This window comes from Lissotriton helveticus, chromosome 6 (genome assembly GCF_964261635.1).
Source record: "Lissotriton helveticus chromosome 6, aLisHel1.1, whole genome shotgun sequence".
NCBI lineage: Eukaryota > Metazoa > Chordata > Amphibia > Caudata > Salamandridae > Lissotriton > Lissotriton helveticus.
Genome location: NC_136067.1, coordinates 1,700,060,310 through 1,700,084,447, shown reverse-complemented (window position 1 = coordinate 1,700,084,447; position 24,138 = coordinate 1,700,060,310). Strand labels below are relative to the sequence as shown.

Here is a 24,138-nt window from a genome sequence, read left to right as displayed (position 1 = left end):
ACAGCTGGTTGGACTGTTAATGTCCCCATGACATATTGAACCAATTGTCTTTGTATTTTAATTAACTGTTTGGCTGAGCTAACAATTCTGCATCTGACATCCTTTCAATGTCTGGGTGACCTCGTAGACCGAGCCTGGTAATGTGATTTTGATGTTGTAGGGCGCCTTTAAACCAGAGCTGATGCTCTTGGTAAGTTAATGGAATTTCAATGTCCTCGAAAGGAACGTATTCCGCTGGAGGTTCCTCTGCTTTGTAGTAGTGGAACTCACGTGTTCCCGCATTAGCTGCTGGAAACTGAATCCATGAATAGAATACCTCTGTCTGCCGATTTTCATGGGGCTCTATGACAAAGATCACTCTGCCACCTCTTGCTGATACTCCATTGTTTATTAATTTGTAAGTTATACTTTTCCTTACAATTACCGGGAGTAGTATAGCATCCGTATTATTTTCTATGATATTAGCGTCATCTAAGACCGCTTGAGCTGCTGCTGCAGCTCTCTCTAATTCGGGATCACTATCCACCATTTTAGTCGGCTGATAGTTTGCAGAACAAGTTTCAAGGAAACAAAGATTAGGTGCACAATATTTTGGAACACTGTATCCGTCAGCATTGAACAAACCAAAACTAATACATAGGATTTTTTCCCTACTCAGTTTTAGCGGATATTATCCTTTCACCCACTCCAGACGTCTTTTGGAGTTTTTACGGAAAAAAAGGGTCTGTGTGAAAAGCACGACTGAGTTACTTTAGTATCTAGCGTTAAATTATCGCCTTACCAAACATTGGGCGCCATGTAGTGTAGTTCCTATATTCCCAATAGGCTCTGCGCATTGGAATAATATATCCTGCGGCTGAGACGTAGGACTTATGTCGACTAGGTCTCTGCCGAATATATTAGACTTAATTGTGAGTGCCAGCTAGCTCAGAGGTCACTAGAAACCTTATCGAAAGTACAAGAAGGGATTAGTCTCTGACAACCATATAACATGACAACTTTGTTTCCCCAGAATGAAACGTATCTCTAGAGTCGCGGAAACAATAGACGGCTATTTCACTCAGTCAGATGTGCACGCTTCGCTTCACCAGAGTTGCTTAGAAATAGAGAGATAGGCGTTTTCAATAAAAGTATTTATTGAACAGTCTTATTTCTTAAGCATAAGAAATGCACTGCTACAATTGAAATGCTGGTTAAGAAGTACAATGCATATAATACAAATAGTATTATAAAATAGTACTGTAAAAGCATGATATGGTTTCTAAGCTATAAACATAGAATACATAAAATACATACAGTGATAAAATAGTGGCTAAAAGTACTCAACTGGTGCTTCTAAAATACACCTACCCCGGTGTACCTAACCTAAGTCTAGTACGAGGGAGGAGTAAGTGTGGTGTAGCTTAAGTCTAGTAATTTTCTGCCAAGGATCTGTTCCAAGAATTCTCTACGGGTCTAATCAGCTCCGTACCTTGGTTTTAGAATGATAGAGGTCTTGTATCTCTCTCTCAGGACTCGATCTCACAGCAACCTGCAAGGGCAGCCTGGAAACACCAGAGCTGGATTTCTCAGCAGGAGAAAAGACAGCGTCTTCTCAGTGCGTCAGTTGGAGGGTCGGCTTCCTTCGGCACTTGCAGCAGCAGGGTGTTGGGCAAGTAGTTAGTCGATCTGCTCCTAAACCACAGTGTGTTTGACTGGTCAAATGTAGGTATATTTATACTTTGAAGGTGCAGAGTTTGACTTAAGATTGGACATAATATCGTCACTAGTGCCTCAGTTCCTTGAAAACTCCAGGAGTTCTTGGATAAATTAGTATTCAAGCAGGGGGAAGTCCCTGACTGCTGAAGGCTGGTTTTTCCAAGAAATCATTGTGGATTCTCGGAGTTTAGTGGAAGTAGCCATGCTGTATTTGGGCTGCACAGGCTAAGACTAAATGAGGCAATGATTCCTATGCCTATGTAAGGATTGGGTGAATTATACCTATATATGGGCATGAATCGTGAAAATTACACTAGGGTCCTAGATTCCCACATAACAATTGCAGCCATGTTAAGGTTGTACCGGTCACCCCCAAACCTCTGAGTCAGTGGACCAGAATTTGGTGGTTGACCTAACCGAGGCTGCGCTGAGGTCTAAAAGAATCACAGCTGAAGATCCTCCTGCATCAAGAATCTTTCTAGATTCTTTGAGAACTGTTAACAAAGCAGTTTCAGTGCCTTGGAACGGGCCAAAGCCAGTTTGAGAGAATGGAGAAGGTTATAAGATTCCAGGAACCTAGAGAGTGTGAGGTTGACATGATTCTCCGCTATCTTGCTAATCCCGGAGAGGAGCAAGATAGGACAATATTTGCACAGAGAATCCAGGTCCAAGTTTTTTTTTTTTAGAGGAGATTTCACCATTGCTCTTTTCCACAGGGGAGGAACCATGCCCATGGAGAGCCAGGCATTGATCAAATCAATGATGATTGGGGCAACTATATCGGCTGCCTGCTTCAGAATATTGTGTGGAGCTGGGTCTTTTGGTGACCCACTCTTAACAAGTGCCAAAATGACCTGGAACGATTCCAGGTACATCAGGGGAAAGGCCTCTAATGAGTATTTCCTGTCAATTGGCCAGTGTCCTCATGGTGGAGATTGATGTAGCTGTCAATCGAGGGGGAAGGATGAATAGATGTTTTGAATTTTATTATAGAAAAAATCTGCATGTTCATTGCAGCGATGACCTGATACATCAGGTACGTCTGGAGGAAGGGGGTCTTTAAGTAATTTTTTCTCCATTCGAAAGGTTTCCCATGGGGAATTGGCGGTCAGGGAAATCCTTTCATCGTAATAGGAGGCCTGGGACCTTTTGATTTCTGCCTTATATGTTCTAATGGCCTCCCTGTAATCCAATTTCTTGCTGGGGAAAAAATCTTTCCTCCAGACTCTTTCAATTTTTTACATATCTGTTTTAGTTCACGAAGTTTGGGGGAATACCAAGCCGTCTTATTAGGCCCTCCTTTCATCTGGATCAATTTTTTCGGAAGGACCTGGTCAAGCGTGCCCTCTATCCAGTTGTTGAATCTTTCATTAACAGCAACTGGATTGATGTCCGGGGTTGGTTTAGCCCTTTCCAGCTCCAGGATCCACTTATCTAAGGGGAGTTTAGGCCAAAGACGGGACAAGGCTCATGTTGGCCGAGTTTGGGGAGCAACACTTGTCGGGGTCCAGGAAAAAGGTATCAAAAAATGATCAGACCATGGTAAAGGAATGGGTTATTTTCCAGTTATTTCCTCCAAGTTAGAAAAAATGGGGTCGAGGAGGTGTCCTTTAACGAGGGTCACGAGCAGGACCTTCTGTGTAAGCTGATAGGCCGCAAGATTATGAGACAATTCTGTTGCGGTCAAGGAAGTAGGATCGTCAAAATGCAGATTAAAATCCCCTAAGAGAGTGAGATTAGCAGCAGTACAAGCAAAATTGGCGGCAGTTTCCAATAATGATTTAGAAAATTGGCCAATAGGCCGGGGCGGGCGATAGATAAGGATACTTTTTTTTTTTTTTTTTTTTAAATCTCTTTATTAGCATCAGATTGGTCCGTGCAAGCATACAAATACACAAGAATTTGTCGACAATAAAAACGTTAATAATCGTTATACAAAAGAAGTACATGGATGACTGGACCAATGACATTACAGGTAGTGTAGCACATTCTAGATTCTTATTTTCACTTTTCCATACCTGAAGGAAAATTGCACATGCGGTATAAAGAGATACAACTTGTTACAAACAAAACGAAAACAAGTGAGCCTTCATGACAGACAGAGCGGCAAGCAATACACCTAGTGACTAGTAAGATGGCATAACCAGAGGCATAGGCAGACGAGGGTAATTAAAACGACAAGCATAAGGACTAGGGCGAAGCAAGCACCCCATCCGGGGCAAGGCGTGCAAGGGAACTGAAGAGGGAGACGCCCCGGCCCCAAGCAGCACACAGTCCAAAATCAGCAGCTCACTCATAACCCACTCCAGCGGTGTGTGGACGTGAAGCCCTGCAGACCCCAATAGGCAGCGCACTGGTGGTGCAGCTACAATCACCTAGCCCACCCCCTCTGGGACAATTGAGCTAGCAGCCTGGGAGTGTGTATCCCGTGTAATCTTGCCAAGATACTGTCGATATGGGCCCCATATGTCAAGTGGGCGTGAGGCTGTAGGAATCTGGGTAGAATATTCCACACTATTGGTGTTACATTGGGCAAGGCTGCGCATCCAATTCACGGAAGTAGGGATTCGCCTGGACCCCCAAAGTAAAGCAATTTCCCTTTTCGCCAGCAAGAAACCTATGGCGGCAAGCTTACGCGTGGCCCGGGGGAACTCTGCGACATAGCCAAGCAGTGCAATTTCCGGCTTATGTTGCAGTTCGCACTCTAGAATGTCTCCCAAAGTGTGGTGTACCTGTAGCCAGTAAGTGTGCAATTTCGGACAGGTCCATGTGAGATGTGCAAAATCGGCATGGGGAGCTTTGCATTTGGGGCAGTGATGAGGTCTGTTTGGATCGATTGTGTGGGCAAACGCCGGAGTGAAGTACAGTCGCCTCAAAAATTTGAAATGAATTAGTTTGTGTCTACTGTTAATAGAGACCTCTTTAGTGGAGCGGCAACAGGCATCCCATTGGGCATCTGTGATGGGGCCGCCCAAATCAAGCTCCCACGCCGCCCGAACCCTCGCATCCGAAGACGGGAGGGCCGCCACACAAAGTCCATACAACCTGGAGACCATATGGGCTCCCGTTTGCGACTGGAGTAGAAAAGTCAGTGCCGTCATTTCATCCGGCGGCAATGGGAACGACGGAAACTGCGCTCTAAGCAGGGACCTCAGTCTGGTCAGGACAAAGGAATCCATAAATGTCCGGTCCGTGAACCGTGAATCCTCGGACACAGAGAAAACATGTCCGTCCGGAAACAGATCTCCTATTGTGGTGAGCTGGTATTTGGCCAGCGTTCTGCAGACCACCGCTTCCGCAGTGATGGGGAGCCAGTGAGGGTTAGGTAATGGAAGAGCCGGGGAATACAGTACGTCCAGCTGGAGCAGTCTACGCACCTGCATCCAGGCCCACGATGTAGTGGACACAGTTTGTATGTCAAGGGGGTCGCGCGGAAAGCCTCCGGGCAAGATCGAGTTGAGGGTAAGTGGCAGCACCAAGTCTGCTTCAGGTCTCAAATACGGGATCCGAGCGTCCGGGTGAAACCAAGGGTGTGCATAGGCGCACTGCGCGACCAGGTAATAAATATAAAAGTCCGGCACTCCAAAGCCACCTCGCTCATAAGGCAGCATTAAAATGCGCCAAGAAACTCGCGGCCTTTTATCCCCCCACACTAACCGCAACAACAATGAGCGGAGCTGCGTGAAGAAAATCCGAGTGAGCGGGACCGGTATGTTATTAAATAAGTACAGAAAGCGGGGAAGAATGATCATTTTAATTATGGCGATACGGCCGGCCATAGAGATAGGGAGGCGAATCCACCGTGCAATATTATCCTCCAGAAAGTCCAACGCTCGCCCTTAGTTAAGACGAATCATGGATACCGTTTCTAGATGAATGTGGATACCCAGATATTTCACCGAGTCTGTATTCCATTCCAGCGGGAACGGGCAGTCCCAGCGAGCAGTGGAAGGGGTGAGCGGAAAGATCTCAGATTTATGCCAATTAATACGAAGACCGGAGTACCTCCCGAAGCGTTCCACCTCAAGCAGCAATGGATAGATAAGGATACTTCAAAGAGAAAGAATATGAGTGAATCCTATTGAGAAGTGAAAATTCTCACAGTCTGCTAGTGGGCTGCCGAGCATGCGGCAGCTAAGGTGGTTTTTATAGATAATCGCGATACCGCCACCTTTGTCTGTCGTTCTATCCAACCTCTGAATTAGATAGCCAGGAGGGAGGGATTGGACAATATTGGGCTCTGAGCCTGAGTTAAGCCAAGTTTCTGTGAGAAACTAAACTTCTGGACCTGAGTCTGGCCCCGGTCGGGTGCGAACGGGCGCGGACGGGCGCAGACAGGCTTGTCTTTGGCGTGCCTTCAGCGTGCCAGTGGCGCTCCCGCTGCTCACATCCGCAGCGCGGTTTCGTCATCTGGTGCTTATGTAGCCCAGAATAGAGCAGGGGTCCAGGCACTAGAGCACTGACCCAGGAAATGGCTGCTCAAAAAAGTGCGAGTGCAGTAGGCAATAAAAACACAACTTCCCCCCTGAGCTTTAACACAGCTCCCCCAACATCAGCAAATTCAACAATGAGGTATTTAAAATGAGATATTAAAACTTCTAAGTCTAAAACAATGGCTTGGCGCCTAGCGAGTATTCAGGACACCTTCAGTTACTGCTCAGAGGGTAATGCTGCTAACATACTGTGGGTGGCTTAACAGCGGTTGAGGAGCGGCATTTGCTTGCAGCCACACGCTTTTGTGCTCCGCCGCGGCTGAGGCCTCTTGAGCAACATTGCGGCCTTGTGAGTACGCGAGGTCCTCTGATTGGCCTGGGCGGTGCGGCTGTCGGGGTGGCACCGTGTGGAATTGAGTGTGTTAACGGCTCCTGCACGAAGCTTGTGACTCGATCGCTGTTCCCGACACGGTGGAGCCTGCAGGGAACTGGTTGGCAGCAGGCCGGGTGAAACAGCGACGTGCTGCCAGACTGTGGGCCCTTCTGCTCCAGCTGTGGTGATACTGAGCATTGTGCGTGGCTGCGGAGCCCTATTGGACCCCCTGACGCTGCGGAGGATAAAGTAGCCTGACCTACGAGAACCGGGGCCCCCGAGCGGTGTGCCTGGCTGGGCTGGCATAGCAGCGTGGGGCTATCAGTGCGCAGCTCCCTGTGTGCGGAGGGCCCTGGCTGATGGTGCCTTGATAATTAACTTGTCCCCATCACCTGGTGGCCTTGTGAGCAGGTGATTTCCTCTGATGGATCTGGGCGGAGCGGCTGTCGGGTAATGCTGTGTGGAACAGAGCATGCTACCGGCGCCTGCATGAAGCTTGTGACCACATCGTCATTCCCGACGCCCGGCGGAGCCTGCTGGGAACTGGATAGCGGCAGGCCGGGTGAGACTGCGACGTGCTGCCAGACTGCGATCCCCTTCCCTTCCAGCAGGGGTGATACTGAGCACTGTACGGCAGCTGCGGAGCCCCGTGGGACCCCCTGATGCTGCGGAGGACGAAGCGGACTGACCTGTGAGACCAAGGCCTCAGATAAGTGTACGCTGCTGCGCTTGGTCAGCTATGCGGAGCTATCAGTGCACGGCTCCCTGTGTGCGGGGGGCCCTGTCTGGTGGCGCCTTGAGAAAAAACTTGTCCCCATTGCCTATGCATGTGAGGCATTGTGGAAGTGATCATCGCCTGGCGCAGTGCTGCATGGATGTCTGGGCCTTTGCTGGTTAAACGCAAATTTGCCAGCTGGTGGAGGACATATTGTTGAGACTCGGGCTATAAATGGTGGTCACCTGCACTGTGGATTTAGCACCTGGGTGTCCCTGCTGCCCCCCAGAGTGAGCTTCAACATTAATGTGGGAATCGTGGAACAGTGTAAACCGCTTTGACCTTCTGGCTTTGATTACATAGACAATTCTGTGGGGTGCCGGTGAGCGTTTCTTATAAGGCTGAGCCTGGGCTGTCGTGCCATGTCCTCCTGCTGAATCTCTGATGGGCGACACTGGTTGGTACGTTTGCTGTGTGCATTGTTTCCAGCCCCGTTTGTTGTGCCGTGCTAGGGTGCTGCCTGATGGACCTCTTGATAAAACGTGACCCCCGGCTGCAAGTGGAAAGCTCAATGTAACGGAGAGACATAGGGTCAATATCATACACAAGACTGTTGATCACAGTCGCAGTGAACAATGGGTCAGATATGGGCATAACAGACAGAAAGCAATCACGCCTCACCTTCGGGCTGCGTAAGCCTGGGAAATCACAGCAAGGAGCTACCTCTGACTCTGAGCTTGATGCTCCCTCAGGGAGCCCATGGTCACTTGAGGCAACGCTCCTTGCAATGCAGAGCAGTCTGCAGTCCTTAGATGGCAAAATTGATGCTCTCAATATCAGGATGGACCACATGTCTGCAAAACTAGATAAGGATTGCCCCAGATTGGGGCAGGCGGAAAAACACATATCTGACGCAGAAGAAAGCCTCCATAACGTGGTCTACAAGACCCTTGACATGGAGATGGTACTCGCGTCACTCAAGCTAAAAACGAAGACCTGGAGGCCAGGTCTCGACTTAACAACCAATGGATTACTGGCCTGCCGTAATCGACCAACAGTGGGAGACTGGAAACCTATGTCGGGGTAATGCTTCAAGAGATCTTTGGAGCGGAGCAGATGTCTCAGATGCTGATTGTGGAAAGGGCTCATCGCTCCTTGGCTGCTCGTCCGGCCCCCGGGGCCCAACTGTGACTGATTATTGCCCGCCTGTTGAAATACGTGGACCGCAATTCAATATTACGTATATCCCGGGAGAAAGGCACCAAAAATTATCAAGGCAATAACTTGGCTTTCTATCTGGACTTCACCTCCATGCTCCAGGTGGCGAAAAGGAAATATCAGCCTGTGAAGAAATTGCTAATAGCGGAGAATGTTCCATATGCTATGCTATACCCGGCCCGGCTGCGCATTGGTGCAGAAGGTAAAGCAAACATTTTCACAAATCCCAAGTTAGCTTTCGAATATGCAAAATCCATTAAGCGAAGCAGGCGAGATGCTTCTGGCACGCAGTACTAGAAAGAGAACTGATCGCCTCTGACTTATGCAAACTACTATATCTATTGGGTCCTATAGCATAGAATAGCATAGAAATGGTTTTTGGTCATATGAGACATACACAGCCACATGGTCACACGGGTGGGCTGGCTGTTCAATGATTTTGTTGTTTCACCCCAGACCAGCTATTATCTTACTGGTTTGTAAGTACTGTAATGTGTTATTGCCAGTAGGAATATGCAAATGTACCCTATTTTGCTTAGTTATCCGGCAGATGAAGGAGGCACCGCTAAGCTGTTCGGCCACCTTCCTTTTCATCTGGGAGATTTAAATGTGCTCTGGCGCTCACCACATGGGTGTACCCCGCATCTATTTGTGAATTATGTTTGGTAATTGGGGTTTATTTATTTGTTTTTGGGATGGCTTTAGCAAGTTGGGGGTGCTGAAGTGGGTGGGGAGTGGGTGGGTGGCAGGGCATTGTGGAATTGTTTATGTGGTCTGCAGCATCTCATGGACTCAACTGTTGTTTAATACTTTACCTTCCCTCATGGATGCAATACATGTGTCACTAGGTAGCTTGCATGCAATAGGTGGATAAAGAACCAATTTCCTGTATGACATGGAATGTCCACGGGCTGATTTCCCCCCAAAAATTAGAAAAGTACTGGCCTACTTGGACAGGTATAACTTTAAGGTCGCTCTCCTCCAGGAAAAGCACCTGACGAGACAAAATGAAGCATGGATGGGCTCACATTGGGCTGGGTACCACCTAGCGTCTTCATATTTATCATATGCAAGAGGGGTAATTAAACTCGTAAAAAAAGGTCTCCCATTCACAATGATCAAATCCGGTACAGATGATGGTGGGTGGTATGCTATAGCGTGGTAAATTAGCTGGTTTATTTATAACTCTGGTAAATGTATATGGGCCCAATACCGACAAGCTAGGGTTCTATGCAGGTCTCCTTAATGAGCTGCGAGATTGCCTGAAGCTGAAATTATATTGGGTGGGGATCTGAACACACATTTGGACCCCAGCAAAGATGAATCGAGTAAGCAGGGCAGACAGTCACTCAAGGAAGCTCAAGTTATAAACAGTTGGATGGCTGTGCTAGGGCTTATAGACACATGGCGGCTTCGTAATATTGACAAGCTAGAAGGCACACACACATCCACAGCACACAGCAGTTGGTTGCGGCTGGATTACTGGCTGCTGAGTGAAGGGGCGAATACATTTTAACTGCCATAGATGCGCTACCTAGAACCCTATCAGATCCCAACCCTGTCAGGCTCACTCTATATATCCCGGTGTGCGGGATTACGAGGTCCTCCCATGCGCACACACACACTGGCTCAAATTAAAGACTTAATTCTTGAATACAATGAGCTGGAGGCAGGGAGGGTGCATTATCTGTCTTAGAGACATATGGCTCACGTATACAGCGAAGGAGGCAGACCAAGGCACAACCAGGCCTTCAAGATAAAGTCTAGAATTGATAACCATGTCATTAAAAAATCACAGATGAAACAGGGAAAGGCTACTACTCCCCGCAGGCAATACTTTTGCAGTTTCGCACCTGCTATGCTGAACTGTACTCCTCAAAGGGAGAAACTGATCCTAGTGAGTTAGATGACTATTTAGCAGATATCGCAAGAGCCTGGATGTCAACTGGGCAGCGGGAGTTCTTATGTCAGCCCATTGAGGCTGCCGATATACGTGAGGCTTTTTGTTCTCTGCCAAACAAGAAGGAACAGGGACCGGACGGCCTCACATGTGAATTCTACCAGGATTTCGCGGATGAGTTGATCCCACACATGTTAGACATGTATGAAGAGGCTTACGAGTCGGGCAGGCTGCCGCCAACCCTTAGAGAAGCTTTGATAATTACACATTTGAAAAAAGACAAAGCACCTTCCCGCTGCCAGTCATACCGCCCATTGTCACTTATTAACATAGATGCAAAGATTTGGGCATAAATCCTGGCTACTAGACTTCAACCTTTAATGCCGATGCTGGTCCTGCTTGACCAATCTGGGTTCATCCCAGAAAGGTCCACGTCACTTAACCTATATACAATTTTTGCTATGTTATATGTCCTTGACCCCGAACTCCAAGCCTCTGCAGTTATGCTGGATGCGACCAAAGCAATCAACTCTATCGAATGGAGCTATAGGTTTCGTATCTTGCAGCGTATTGGGATCCCTGACTTTTATAGTAGATGGGTGAGGTTGCTGTATACTGACTCTATGGCACATGTCGGGATAGACGGGCTCACATCTGATCCAATTCGGATCTGCAGGGGGACTAGGCAGGGGTGCCATTTATCACTGCTTCTTTTTTCATTAATTCTAGAGCCGCTGGCGTGCATTAGACAATGTCATAGGGAGGCGGCTCTGCGCTTTGCACATCGGCCTGTAGGCATATCGCTTTATGCCGATTACATGGTGCTTTTCGTCAGGGAGCCGCAGACATGCCTGGCGCCAATTCTACAGGAGTACATTAGATTTGGGTTCCTCTCGAGGATCAGCATCAAAAGGTATAAATCATTAGTGGTGCCCCTGACCGAGAATACTGTTACCCACTCTCTGGAGTTTCCTTTGGTGGGGTCTGCTGACCCTGTTAAATACCTAGGTATATGGGTTCACTGTGATCCGGACCTAGTTGTAAGAGTAAACTACGGTGCTGCCTGTACCACGTTGGAACAACAGGTTGCTAGATGGACAGGGAGGCTGTTATCCCTAGCGGATCACATAGCCCTCATTAAGATGGTTGTTCTACCTTGATTCGTGGACCTGTTCAGCAGCATACCCATAAAACTGGCACATCAATTCTTTGAATAAAGTTATGCTTGCTGTTGGTGAAGTTGTTATGGGGAGGGAAAAAAACCCTTGTGAGCTGGGACATACTTACCCTCATTTACAATAAAGGTGGCTTTAGCGTACCAGACATGCATCTATACTACCTCTGTGCGCAGACGCAATACGCATATTACTGGCACAGCCATCATGAATTCATTCCTCATGTAAATGTAAATGTATTTGAGCTTGTAAAGCGCACTGCTACCCGTCCGTAGGTTTCCTGGCGCTGTATAACTCTGGGGAACCCGTCCTGGCTTTCCCTATGGGATGGTCCCTGCTGGGAGTCCCCAAGGTGGAGCCAGGCATCCCCGGAATTGATGGGGCCGTTGTGGAGATTAGGCAAGCTAATGCCCAGAGTTGCCGAGTGGAACCCCTGATTAGAGTAAGCACCGAAGCGAGAATTATCGAGTCTGCTGACCCAAGTTCACGACATGTGGCGGTGGAAGATGGTGATGCCCATCCAATCCCATTACGATACATACTGTCGCACTCTCAAAGGGGGACTCCCAAGCAGGAAATGAACACTATAGACACTACAATCACGGCCTGGCAGACTATAGGTCAATTGGCAGAGAAACTTCCATTATATGCCCCTTTGCTCCCACTAGCACATCATGCAGCATTATTGGTCACACGTGAGGCAGGGGCTATGCACACCCTGAGACTAGCAGGTATAGATAAAATGCAGGACTTGTACCGGAATGGCAGCTTCCTCATGAAAGAGGGGATGCAATATATACACAACAAGTCGCAGCTATTCCTGTTCACATTGTATAGGCTCAAAAAGTCGATGCAGGCACATTAGCCCACTTTTCCTGAGGAGCCGCTGACATTGCAAACTTTGCAGATGCCTCTGGTCAGCCCTACATGGCACAAATTAATCACCAAGCAATATAGAGAGGCAAAAGGTAGTTACTGAGGATAGGAGCCTTGTTCGATGAAATGCTAGACTTCAACCTCAAATCAAACAGAAAGAATGGGATTATTGTTGCCATCTTACTAGCGTATTTACCTCGAATGGCAATTTGCGCATCATTCACTTCAAATACCTCCATCAAGTCTACTATATACCAGCCAGATTACATAAATATGGCCTTCAGGAAAATAATGCATGCAAGAGATGTGAGACTCCGGGAGCGGATTTCATGCACTTAGCTTGGGAATGTGGGTGGGTATCTGAGTTCTGGGCGGAGGTAACACACCGGCTTCCGATGATGACTGCCGTAACCCTACAATGTAGCCCAAAAGTCTGTCTTTTGTGTCTCACACTGCACCTAAAGGGTGCAACTGGTAAATTTATTAGAATTGCACTGCTGTTAGCAAAAAGGAGGGTAGCAATGTAATGGGAAAGCACTGCTGCTCCAACACCAGAGCACTGGCTAAAAGATCTGGTGTATTGTAAGGAGAACCTAGAACTTTATGCAGAGGAATTGCCAGCCCCTTCTAGATCCAAAGATATTTGGGCACCGCTAGTGCACTATCTACGTACAAGAGATCAAGCTGCGCCAATTGAAGGGCAGGACGGATAAACATCATATTTATACAAGTCTAAATGTGACACATGTAAAGGTTAAAATGATTGTACCTGAGGGCACATGGGTAATAAGGACAGCAGGCCACATGTTGTTTGTTTACCCTGTTCTTGTTATGAAAGCTTTTTTGTCTTTGTGCACAATGTGAAAACCCAATAAATAAAAAAACAAAAAAACTCACTCAGATGCACAGTAGGTCCTTATCTTTCCTTGGGCCCTCCCTATGGAACTCTCTTCCTATCGCACTATGGGAGGAAACCGTTTACGGCAACTTCCGCAGAAGACTGGAGACTTGGCTATTTAATCAGTAATTTTCTCGTTTCTCCCTTTCCCACCAGGCTGGCGCCAGGAAATCCCTCGGGTAGCTGTGTGCCTTATAAAATTAAATAATATAACATAACACCCCTGCAGCTCTATCCATTTAGCAGATCATTGATGTTACCTACACAGACAGAGACACACTCAAGGATATGATATCATTGCAACACAATCATGAAGAAAGCATAATCAACCTCTCACAGATGACGTTGAGTATCAAAAGTAAAAAAATGTGCCTGAGAACTTTCTTTCATTCAAGAAGGCATTGTACTAAGAAGTTTGAGAATTCGCATGCCTGAGAGCTTGAGGCAACAAGTCACTGACCTGTCAAATGAAGGACATCGTGGCCTTTTAGTCACCAAGAGAGCCCACAGAGACCCAGTGTGGTTTCCTTGCCTTGATAAATGAGTGGAGAAGGAATTGATAGCTTGTTACCAGTGTGATTGCTTATTTCCCAAGACAACACAGCATCCGCTAAATATGTCTTACCTTCTTAAAAAAGCACGGGGGAAAATTGCAGTTGATTTCTTTTGACCCTTAAACAATGGACATCATCTCATGGTAGTTGTTGATGAGTACTCATGTATTACCTTAGTGGAAGATTTCTCAAAGACTACCAATGACAAAGTCATAGAGATGCTAGATAATATTTTCGCAGCATGGGGTGTTCCCTTCATTCTCAAATCTGACAATGGTCCATCCTTCAATAGCAGAGAGTTTATAGACTTTCTTCGTAGATTGAACTTCAAGCATCAGCAAAGCAGACCTCTCTGGCCACAGGCAAATGGCATTGTTGAACGAGTTATAGGCACCCTGAAAAAAGTGGTTCAGCGCGTTGCGCCCTAAGGAATCAATCTCAGGTCACCCTTGTGTCTAGGCCTTCGTGATAATCAGTCAACTCCCTATTCTCCAACAGGTGAAAGCCCTGCCACCTTGCTATTTGAGAGCCATTGGTACAAAGTTATCACAATGTACCCCAAGCCGAGTAATAGGCACTGATGAGATTCGTGTCACGGACACTTCTCAAAACAGCAATATGAAGGCCTATTGAGATAACCGCAGATGCACTCAGGACATGGTTTTCAAAGGAGACCAAGTACTAGTCAAACAAAAACAGAACCACAAGATGGACGCTCTGACTGATGCTGACCATTTATAGTTGTGACAAATAAAGGATATATAGTGACCAATCAATGTCCCGGAGAGTCCATTGCAAGAGACGATGTTCGTCGGCTGCAGACGTCATGAGTGGGACAAGTCCACCTGAGTGCCCAGGTAAAGCATCTGAGTCTACATCTACGATGCCAGGTGGCAGTGCAACTCCTTAACCTGACTCATTGGGGTACTCTAATGTATATATTTTGTCTGTACTTTTTATTTAACAAAGGGGGAGATGTAGTGTCATGTGATCATGTGCAGAAGGACCCTTGTGGTCCTCAGCGGACTCCTTACAAAGGTACGTAATAAGTTGGGAGCTATCTGGGTGTGGTCGATAAAGTTTATGACCTAGTGCGTTCAGTTAACAGTTGCATGCCGAAGAATAAAGACCTGTGTTACAGAGCTTTGTGTGTGGTGTGGTCATGTGCATGCTCCAGAGCTGGGGAGGACACAACCTTACTCAGTGTAATGATTATAATTGACACGTACTTGAAGCAATATCAAGAAATAAAACAAGTTAGCTTTGCAGGTAACTATTTCATTAAAGTGCCACATTGTTTCAGGATTGCAAGAAGGAATAGTCTTATATAGAAGGGGGAGGACAGATATAAAACACTTCAGTTTCCCTCTAATAATTATGGTAAAAACACGCACCTTCTAATGGATTGATGGATATTGAAGCATCATTAGGTTGTTCAACATATTCCAATGTATCTGGAATGATTAAAAAACACGTTTTTAGTCATAAAAGGATGGCAACAGGCTTTCCTTTTAAGTCAGATTTAAGTACTAAAGCCATCACAGTTAGGCATGAAGGGCCCAACAGCTACTTATTTTAATTCACTTTCACAATGTGTCATTTGTCACCCCAAATGTGTCAAACTTCTTGAGAATACAAAAAATAACTACTTTGAAAACATTTCGAAGGGCAGGAAATTGGAAGCCAACTTGGGATAAAATCAAATACGTATAATGTGTTATATAATTGTATGCATCATGTTGTGCAGTGCTTCCCTAGCACTATTCAGTCTTTGACAAGCACAACATCTACATCTCAGAAGAACTGTGGATAAATTGCTATGAGGATATAACTATTATACTGGTAGATTCATCCTTTCCTCTGTCACAAAGTTCCTCATCATGGCAAATACCAGCATTTTCAGTATTTAAACCGAGTATTAACAAGGACAGGTGAACACAAATGGCAACAGAAGCACAGCCCACACATACGGTTCCTGTAATCAATGGCATCTGTATTTCCTTTGACTATTCATCATTTTCCAGGTCTCTGCCTTATGTCACGTGCACACCTCCATAGACTTTCCATTTGTTAATGTTAATGGCTTTCTTCTTAAACCTGTTCTCAGAGGTTTCATACCTAAAAACGGTACGCCGTCAGGGTCATCTTAAGGATGTTTGGGGCCCCGGCCAAGACATATTTTAGGGCACTATGTTTCAAACAACTTTCAATTTATTCGCTATTTTCAGCTAACTCAAGCCCTTCTGATTCAAAATAATAATGATTTCAACCTTACCCTTTCATAAACTCTTTACAAAATAGTGCTAAAACATGTGTTTATAGTACCAGTCCCTAAATGTGCACTTTTCCCCAAATCCTATTCAGTGGCAATGCCCTTACTTACAGTGTATATTACCCACTACGTCATGCATATTCCTCTTTTTTATCACCTAGCACCAATGCGGAAGTACATTGAATCCACAGGTTAATCAGCACTGAAACTAAAACAGGTGCAGCGTATTACATTAAATGCGCTGTTCCCATGGCAGCCATGACCCTGTGCTACCCTTAGGTCAGCACGTTCAAGTAAAAAACGGAGCAGCTTTGAAGCAGCTGCTCTGTGTTTCACTGTGCAGGTGGCAACTCACCTGCGAGAGAGATCCTCTTGCAGGTGGGTGCAGTGGGTGTCTGCACTTGCCTGCAAGAGGATATCTGGGGGTTAAATAGAACCCCCTTTTCCTCCTCCAGAGGGCAGCCATCAGGGGTGCACTGATGCACCTCCTGACAGCTTCTTTTTATCTGCGTCTATAATACGGTGCGGGCGCAAAGGCAAAGGGATTTCCATGTTTGATTTAATAAGTTAACACCCTCTGGTGATGGTGATGGTGATGGTGATGGTGCTGGCGGTAGATGTGCACCAGCGCTATCTGTATTGAAGAAAGGGTCAAACAAGCATCTGCAGGCCGTTTCTGTAATACCAAAGTGCCCCAGGAGCACACCACAAAGCAGGCGCACATGCCTGGAGCACCCCCTCAGCACTTTCTATAATAAGGCCCCAGATCCTCTTGAAGTGACGCAATGTGAGGGGGTGATTTCAACTCTGGGTTGGGCCAGGTAGATGGAGAGAGAGGGGACAGACATTCTTCTTACTGTCTCAGCCACTTTATCAAATGGCCACTTGGAAAGCCAGGGCCCTTGACAATTGATCATTTTTCCCATGACTTCAAATGTCTCTGCATGCATTTGGCCATTTCAGTAATTCACATAACTCTTCCTGATTATTCCCGGAAACCCTTCTCAGTTGTAGCTATTGGAGCAGGAGCAAGACTCTTTATATGGCCACTCTCTTTCAGGAGTGACATAGTAGCAGAAAAGATGGACTGGAATATGGACCAGAGTAGTACAAGTGGCTAATATCCATTTAAGCGTTGGACCCATCACTTTAAAACAACTCCTTGTTTTTATTCTAAAAATGTGGCTTAAATCCGGCCATATATGGCCCAAAAATGGACACACATGCAAAGATTAAGAAATACATATTGATAGTGAATGGTTGTTCTATGTTTTGTCATCACTGGCCATATATTCGGGTATACTGTTTTATTTGATTTTTAAAATTAATAATGTTATTTATATTTATATTTTGGTTATAAACTTTGGGTTACATTTTTTTATTTTTTTGTGATTATTTTACCAATGCAAGTCACTCTGAAAGGGGCATGTCTGTAAACTGGCATATACCTTTGTCTGAGTAGTTAGTGTGGAGGACCAAGAATTTGTCAAAGTATTTTGGTATAGAAGCACAAATATTGGAAGGACGAAGTATTCCAGGTTGGTTAGTGAGAATATGGTATCATCTCATCTGCAGAAATTCTGATATTGTACTCCTCAACCCTAAATTTAATGCCCACTACTTCATTGCCTGATCTGTAGTCCCACTTTGAGGGTTCCGTGGCTGGGATAGTATAGGTATCTCTACCCTGGGGGATGTGATGCGAGGGCCGGTCCTTAAGTCTTTTCAAGATCTACAGAAGGACTTCCACATGCCGAAAACTCAATTCTAAAAATAACCTCCAGTTTCGGCATGGCCTTGCCCCTAGCCTGGAGGATTTGGAGTCACTGGCGGAGTTTAGCCCGATAGAAGCAAAGGTGTTCATGGGGGATCTCCAGGATCATAAGATCTCTAAGATTTACCAATCCCTGGTTACTCATTGCTCTCCTACACTGCAGAAGCTTAGAGGGGCCCGGTAAGGAGACGTTGGCCCTCTTAATGAAGAAGACTGGACGGAGGCCTTAGCTGCCCCGCAGGGGGCAGCTATAGCAATACGACTGCGCCTGGTCCAGTTTAAATATTTACAATGGGTATATTTCACAAGGTCTCGGTTGAGGGCTGCAGGAACTAGTAGCCTGCCCGCGTGTCTCAGGTGTGAACGGGAGGAGGGTACCCTGATGCATACAATTTGGCACTGTTCTTCCATGACACGATTCTGGAGGGGAGTGATGACCTCTCTGAGGTATTGGGTAGGAACCTTCCCCACTGGCCAAAGTTGGTGCTCCTACATGTTATGGATGGGTTTGGGGGCAACATATACAAACGCCATCTCACGTTGTTGGGTTTGTTCCGGCAAAGAGAGACATTGCTAGGGCCTGGAAGGCTCCAGTGGCACCCTCATTGTCCGCATGGAAGAATGGCCTGGACTTTTGTATGGGCTTGGAGCTTCCCATCTTAATTGCAAGAGGGTGCCCGCTTAAACATTTTAAAAGTTGAAAGCGTTGGGCGGACTATTGTGGCTTGGTGCTGGAGCCGGTGTCTGCAACTGGGCCCCTTAATCCAGTCTAGGGTTCCCTATGTTGGGGCAAACTGTGAATTTGTGTTTTTGTGTGCTAAAATTGCTCACAGTGAGGAAGGTTTTATTGCTGTGCTGTTCCTGGGAGGCTGTTAGTGCTTTGTGGGGGGAGGCTTTTAGGAGGGGCGGGGGGTTAAGATTGTTTTCTACTTTCTTCCTTTTCTTTTTTTTCACCTGCATTGCACTTCACTCTCCTTGTTCTCATATGAAAATGTCAAAGTCTTAATGTATTCCATTTATTATACAGAAGTTTCTGGGTTACAGAGCTCTGACACAAATGTGCTATTTGATTAATAAAATCTGTTAAAAAAAATATGTTATATCTTCTTCACAGAAGGTATATGGAACCCATGGGAAGTGAAGCCATATTTATGGTGGGAGAGGATACCCACAGCACATAAACCTTGTCTTAAGTATGCCTTTCATCGCCCAAGACCCTTTCATCAGGCAAAGCCTCTTCTCCAGAAGCATTTTCTTCATATTTATAATTCTGGCCACAGTGTTCAGCTTGACATACAGTTTTACACAGTCCCAAACATCCTGCCCAAAGGTCCCACTATCCCAGCCCTGTATCCCAGCCTACTTCCCACACAGTGTTGCCTGGCATTCTCACCAGCCAGTTGTATTACCTGGCCTGCTCTCATCCTGCCCTCACTGGCACATACTGGTGTTCCATGTAAGGTGCTCAGTTTTTCCCGATTTGTTAAACAGGTAATGTGGATGAGGAGGCAAGATGTCCATCCTCCACATCCATCCACCATTTCCTGTTCCCACATATAGAGAAGCAGAAAATGTGGTCTTGCTGCCTGCTCCCACCACTGGGTGCCATGGAAGGTATGTATTCAGTAGGCACAGGAAAATCCCTACACGGGAATTTCCAATTTTCTGCAACTATAAATACTTAAATAATACTCCAAACCCCACCATTGGCCAATTCGCAAAACAGGTTTTTTAACAACAGCAAAGTTTTTCACACCTCTGATCTGGAGCTTCATCCTTGATGCATGGACTGAGGCATTGTAAGGAAGATAGGTACAATTAAAGTAATATTCAGGCTGGTAAGTTGAATAAATTAGCCTACCATCAAGGTTCCACACTAAGTACAGTAATAACTGTAATTTTTAATTTTGGTTTTGTAGATGTCAAGGCCAACATGGCCCATATACAAATTGTTTATTAAATATTCAATGGCATGGCATCCTTGCTCTCCCGCCCCCCAAGCAGAGCAGCTCCTGTATGCTGAACAGTCCAGCAAGAGGGAGAGGAGAAAATAATGCTGTCACCAAGCCTCTGAATTCCTGATGAATAACGTGCTGACTGTCCTGGCAAATGTTCATGCTCAATTTCATCTCAATTTTCATGGTCAATTTCAACCTAATTCAATGTCAACAATTTCAGCCTAATTTTAAGACCAATATAATTTCTCTTTTTTTTTTTAATCAGTGCAATAAAGTTATAACTGCTTTGGGCATTGTTCTTCTTCATTTCTGATAACTCTACTCTGCTGTGCTGTCAACTGAAGAAGAAAGGGTTAGATCCAATAACGAAATAAAATAGAACAGGAAGCATAATGTATAACTGCATGGGCATGAATGCTATTTGGAAGGAAAGCCTCAGTACTTCTAGATCAGCACGTACGAGTGTAAGTAAAACACGTTGGCCCTTATTTAGAGTTTGGCAGATGGGAAATCCCTCACAAAAATGACAAATGTCCTATCCGCCCTATTACAATTGAATTATAGCCTATGGCACTTGTCATATGCTGGACGGGGTATAGACTCAAATTAAGGTTATTTCTTCGTTTAAGTTTTTTGCCCCTTATTGTATCTAAATGATTGATGCTTATTTATTTATTTATTTAAAGGTTTTATATAGAGCTGGCTGGACCCAAGAGTATCAGAGCGCTTTACAGGTATTTAGGTAATACAGGCTAGGTAAAGAACAAAAATTACAGTATGTCTTAGTACATCAGGGTCCAGGGGAAACATCCTTTACAACCCAACTTTTACCACGCAGTGCCTTTGCGACGCAACTTTTACAACGCAAAACCATTACAACGCATTGCGCTGGGGGGCGCTCTAGGATAGGGAATAGATTTAATTTACTATCCAACACCTTCCCTACTATCCACGGGGACTGGAGTTGGAATAGTAAATTAAACTATTCACTATCCAGCACCCCAAAGCGCTATGCGTTGTAATGGCATGCGTTGTAAAAACCGCGTTGTAAAGGCATGCATGGTAAAAGCATGCGTTGTAATGTCATACATCCGGGTCCAGACACGATTAAAAGAATAGAAATATAAAAGACTTGAATGGAGAGAAATTTGCAAGGGACAGGAAGAATGCGAGGTTAGGAGAGAGGGAGACGAGGGGGGAGGGCCGGAGAGTGAGGGCAACTAGGGAGGGAGAGGGGAAGGAGAGAGCAGGGGTAGGAAATAGGGTAAATCCTGGGAAGTAGGGCAGGGGTGGCCCGAATGAGAGAAAGGGATGGGATGGGGGGGGGGGGAAGACACATAAAAGAGGAGATAGTAAAGAGGTTCGGAAGGGAGGTAGGTAGTAGCCAGTGACAATATCTTAAGGACCCCAGTAGTAGAAGTTTGCGGTCGTTTTTGAAGCTGGAGTAGGAGGAGTTACGACATAGTTCTTTGGGGAGTACATTCCAGATGGAGGGTGCGTTACCAGAGAACGATCGAGATTGTGTAGAGTTCTTTTTTAAAAGAGGGGGGACAAGGACAAGAGCGTTGGTGCTCCTCAATGATCTAGAACAACCAGCTTTGTGGAGTTTGTTGGAGCGGTAGGATGGGGTATTTTGATGGAGGGCTTTGTGTGTGATGCAAGCAGTCTTGTAGGTGAATCTACCTTCAATAGGGAGCCAATTGAGGTCTTTGAGGATGGGAGAGATGTGTTCAAAGCGCGTACAGTCAGAGATGAGCCTGGCAGCAAGGTTCAGGGGCAAGGTGAGATTTAGGGGTACCGGTGAGAGTGGCATTGCCGTAGTCGATTCTAGACAGGACCAATGATTGTACCACCGATTTGAAGTCATCAGCAGGAATAAAGGGTTTAATTTTTTTTAGATGATGTAGAGCGAAGAGAGCACCTTTGCCCGAATTTTTTATGTGGGGTGGGAGACTGAGGGTCAGGTCGACGCTGATGCCGAGAGATTTGACAGAGTTGGAGATGGAGAGAGAGCAGTTAAGGGCTTTGATGTCAGAAATCCAGAGTTGAATAGAGAGAGAGTTGTTTTTGGGAGAGAATAAGATGATTTCAGTTTTTATAGGGTTAAGTTTCAGGTGGTTGCAATGGAACCACAATTGGATCTTGGACAGAGCATCGTTCAGATGAAGGACATCAGCTTGATCTTATAGTAAAGTTGGGTGTCATCAGCATAGAGGTGATAACTGATTTTAGCTTGTTTGAGAATGAGGGTGAGGGGTTCCATGAAGAGGGTGAAAAGAGTGGGAGAGAGAATAGAGCCCTGGGGACCCTCAAGGTGACTGGCAGGGGTTTGGACAGGCAATCGCTGATTTCAATTGGTTGGTTTCTGTGTTGGAAAAAGGAGGTGAACCATTTGAGGACGGTACCGTCTAGGCCAAAGCGGTCTTTAAGAATATTAAGTAAGGCGGCATGGTTAACAGTATCAAAAGCAGCCGAGAGGTCAAGAAGGATGCGAAGTGAGGATTCCCCTTTGTCAAGGGTGTGGTGTATGTCATCAATGATGTTAAGCATGGCTGTTTCAGTGCTACAACCCTTTCAAAAACCTGATTGTAAGGGATCCAAAAGGTTGAACGCGTCAATGTGGTTGTCCAATTGAAGAAGGGCGCATTTTTCCAGGGCCTTGGATAGGAAAATAAGGTTAGAAATCGGGCGTAAGTTATTTAAGTCATTAGGGTTGCTTGTGTTTTTTTTTATGATGGGGGTGATTTGACCTACTTGGAGGGATGCAGGAACAACACCAGAGGCAAAGGAGGAATTGATGATAGTGGTCCAGTAAGGGGCTATGATGTGTTTCCGGTCTTGAACAAGATAGGCCGGGAGGGGATCTTTGGTATGAGAGGATGGTTTGAGCTTGGAAATGATGTTGAGGACATCCCTTTCTGAGACTGGACGGAAATTATTCCAGGAAGCCATGTTTTTTAGTTGAGGGGTGGGGTAAGAGACAACAGAGGAGGTGACAGCTAGAGGGAGAAGGGCCAGATCCGGTGGGGGCTATGGGGTGGGGGAGAAAAAGATGGCGAATTGATGGGGATAGGGTGGCATTGGGGCAGGGGGAAAGTCCGAAGGATTGATCGATCTTAGAGATTTTATCTGAGAAGAAGCTGGCAATTTCGTCACATCTCTTAACCGTGGCCAGTATTTTGGGAGGGGCTGAGGCTGTTTGGTTTTTAACTATGTTAAAGAGTTCCCTAGGTCGATTTCTAGCCCTGTCAAGTTGAGAGCGGAAAAAGGACGCTTTTTCATTGAAGATGTGTTTTTCATAGTTGGCCCTTGCGGCTCTGAGGAGGGCCAGATTGGAGGGGGAAGGCTGTTGTCTCCAGGTGCGTTCAGTCAGTCTGAGGGCACGTCTGTCATTGTTGAGGTCGGTATTGAACCAGGATTTAGAGGGTTTATTTTTTTTGCCGTTTAAATTTGGCCGGGGCGATTTGGTCAAGAGCTTCAATGATAGAATTGTTGTGCTCTGTAAGATCGCAAGCACTTTGGGAGTGGGGAGTGGCCTGGAGGTGAGGTTTGATTTTAGACTCTAGTTCGTCCGGGGGAATAAGGTGAAGATTTCTGGTCAGCTTCTTTTGTTTGAATGAGTTAGGGAGAGGGGGGGGCACAGAGGTGTTCATCGAGAAGAGGATGAGGTGGTGGTCGGACCAGTCAATGGGGATGATGTGTGAGAGGGAGGCCAGATCCTTGCTAGTGAAAATAGTGTCAAGGGTGGCACCTTTGGTGGGGTGTGGCTTGAACACCACCGGGCATGGACGCGTGAGGGAAGGGCTCTGTGTCGGCCTCGTCCATTATCCTGGTTCTGAGACCCCCCTGGCGGTGTTGGCGGCTCCGAACGGGCCCCACCAGCACTGTGGGGCGCCTGCGATTGATTTGCCCAGATTGCGGGGGCTCTGATGGCGGCCCAGCGAACGAGCGCAGTGGCACCTCTCTGAGGGAGCCAGCCATCTTACCTACGGCATGAGGTGGGCCACACATCCCCGGCCTTGCGTGCACAGCTGGCCGTCCGGGGGAGCATCTACCCCGGAGCTTCGAAACTCGGCGCCGCAACGAGGCGCTGTGCTCCCTGAACTGGGAGCGCTGGTGCCGGCAGACAGGGTGCCCAACGTCCAATGGTGAAAGGTCTGCAGCGCGGCGACCTGGTGGAGAAGTCCCGGCGGGACACAGAGAGCAGCCCGGACTTTGCCGTTGCGGTGGGCGGCGGCCCCTACATATGACAGCCGGCGGCGCCGGAGGGCGGAAAGTGCTGGGAGGCCGGTGC

At 46.4% G+C, this 24,138-nt stretch overlaps 1 protein-coding gene across 13 annotated transcripts in view; it reads right to left on the bottom strand.

Moving 5' to 3' along the window:
• LOC144763708 (uncharacterized) overlaps positions 1-24,138 on the bottom strand; it is a 2,434,724-nt gene that overhangs the window by 2,151,023 nt on the left and 259,563 nt on the right. For 12 of the 13 annotated variants that reach the window (XM_078649561.1, XM_078649562.1, XM_078649564.1 and 9 more), the window contains exon 3: positions 15,235-15,294. The exons of the other annotated variant lie outside the window; for it this stretch is intronic. In XM_078649561.1, the coding sequence (XP_078505687.1) occupies positions 15,235-15,294 (60 nt within the window). The remainder of the gene's footprint in view (positions 1-15,234; positions 15,295-24,138) is intronic. 13 annotated transcript variants of the gene reach the window in all.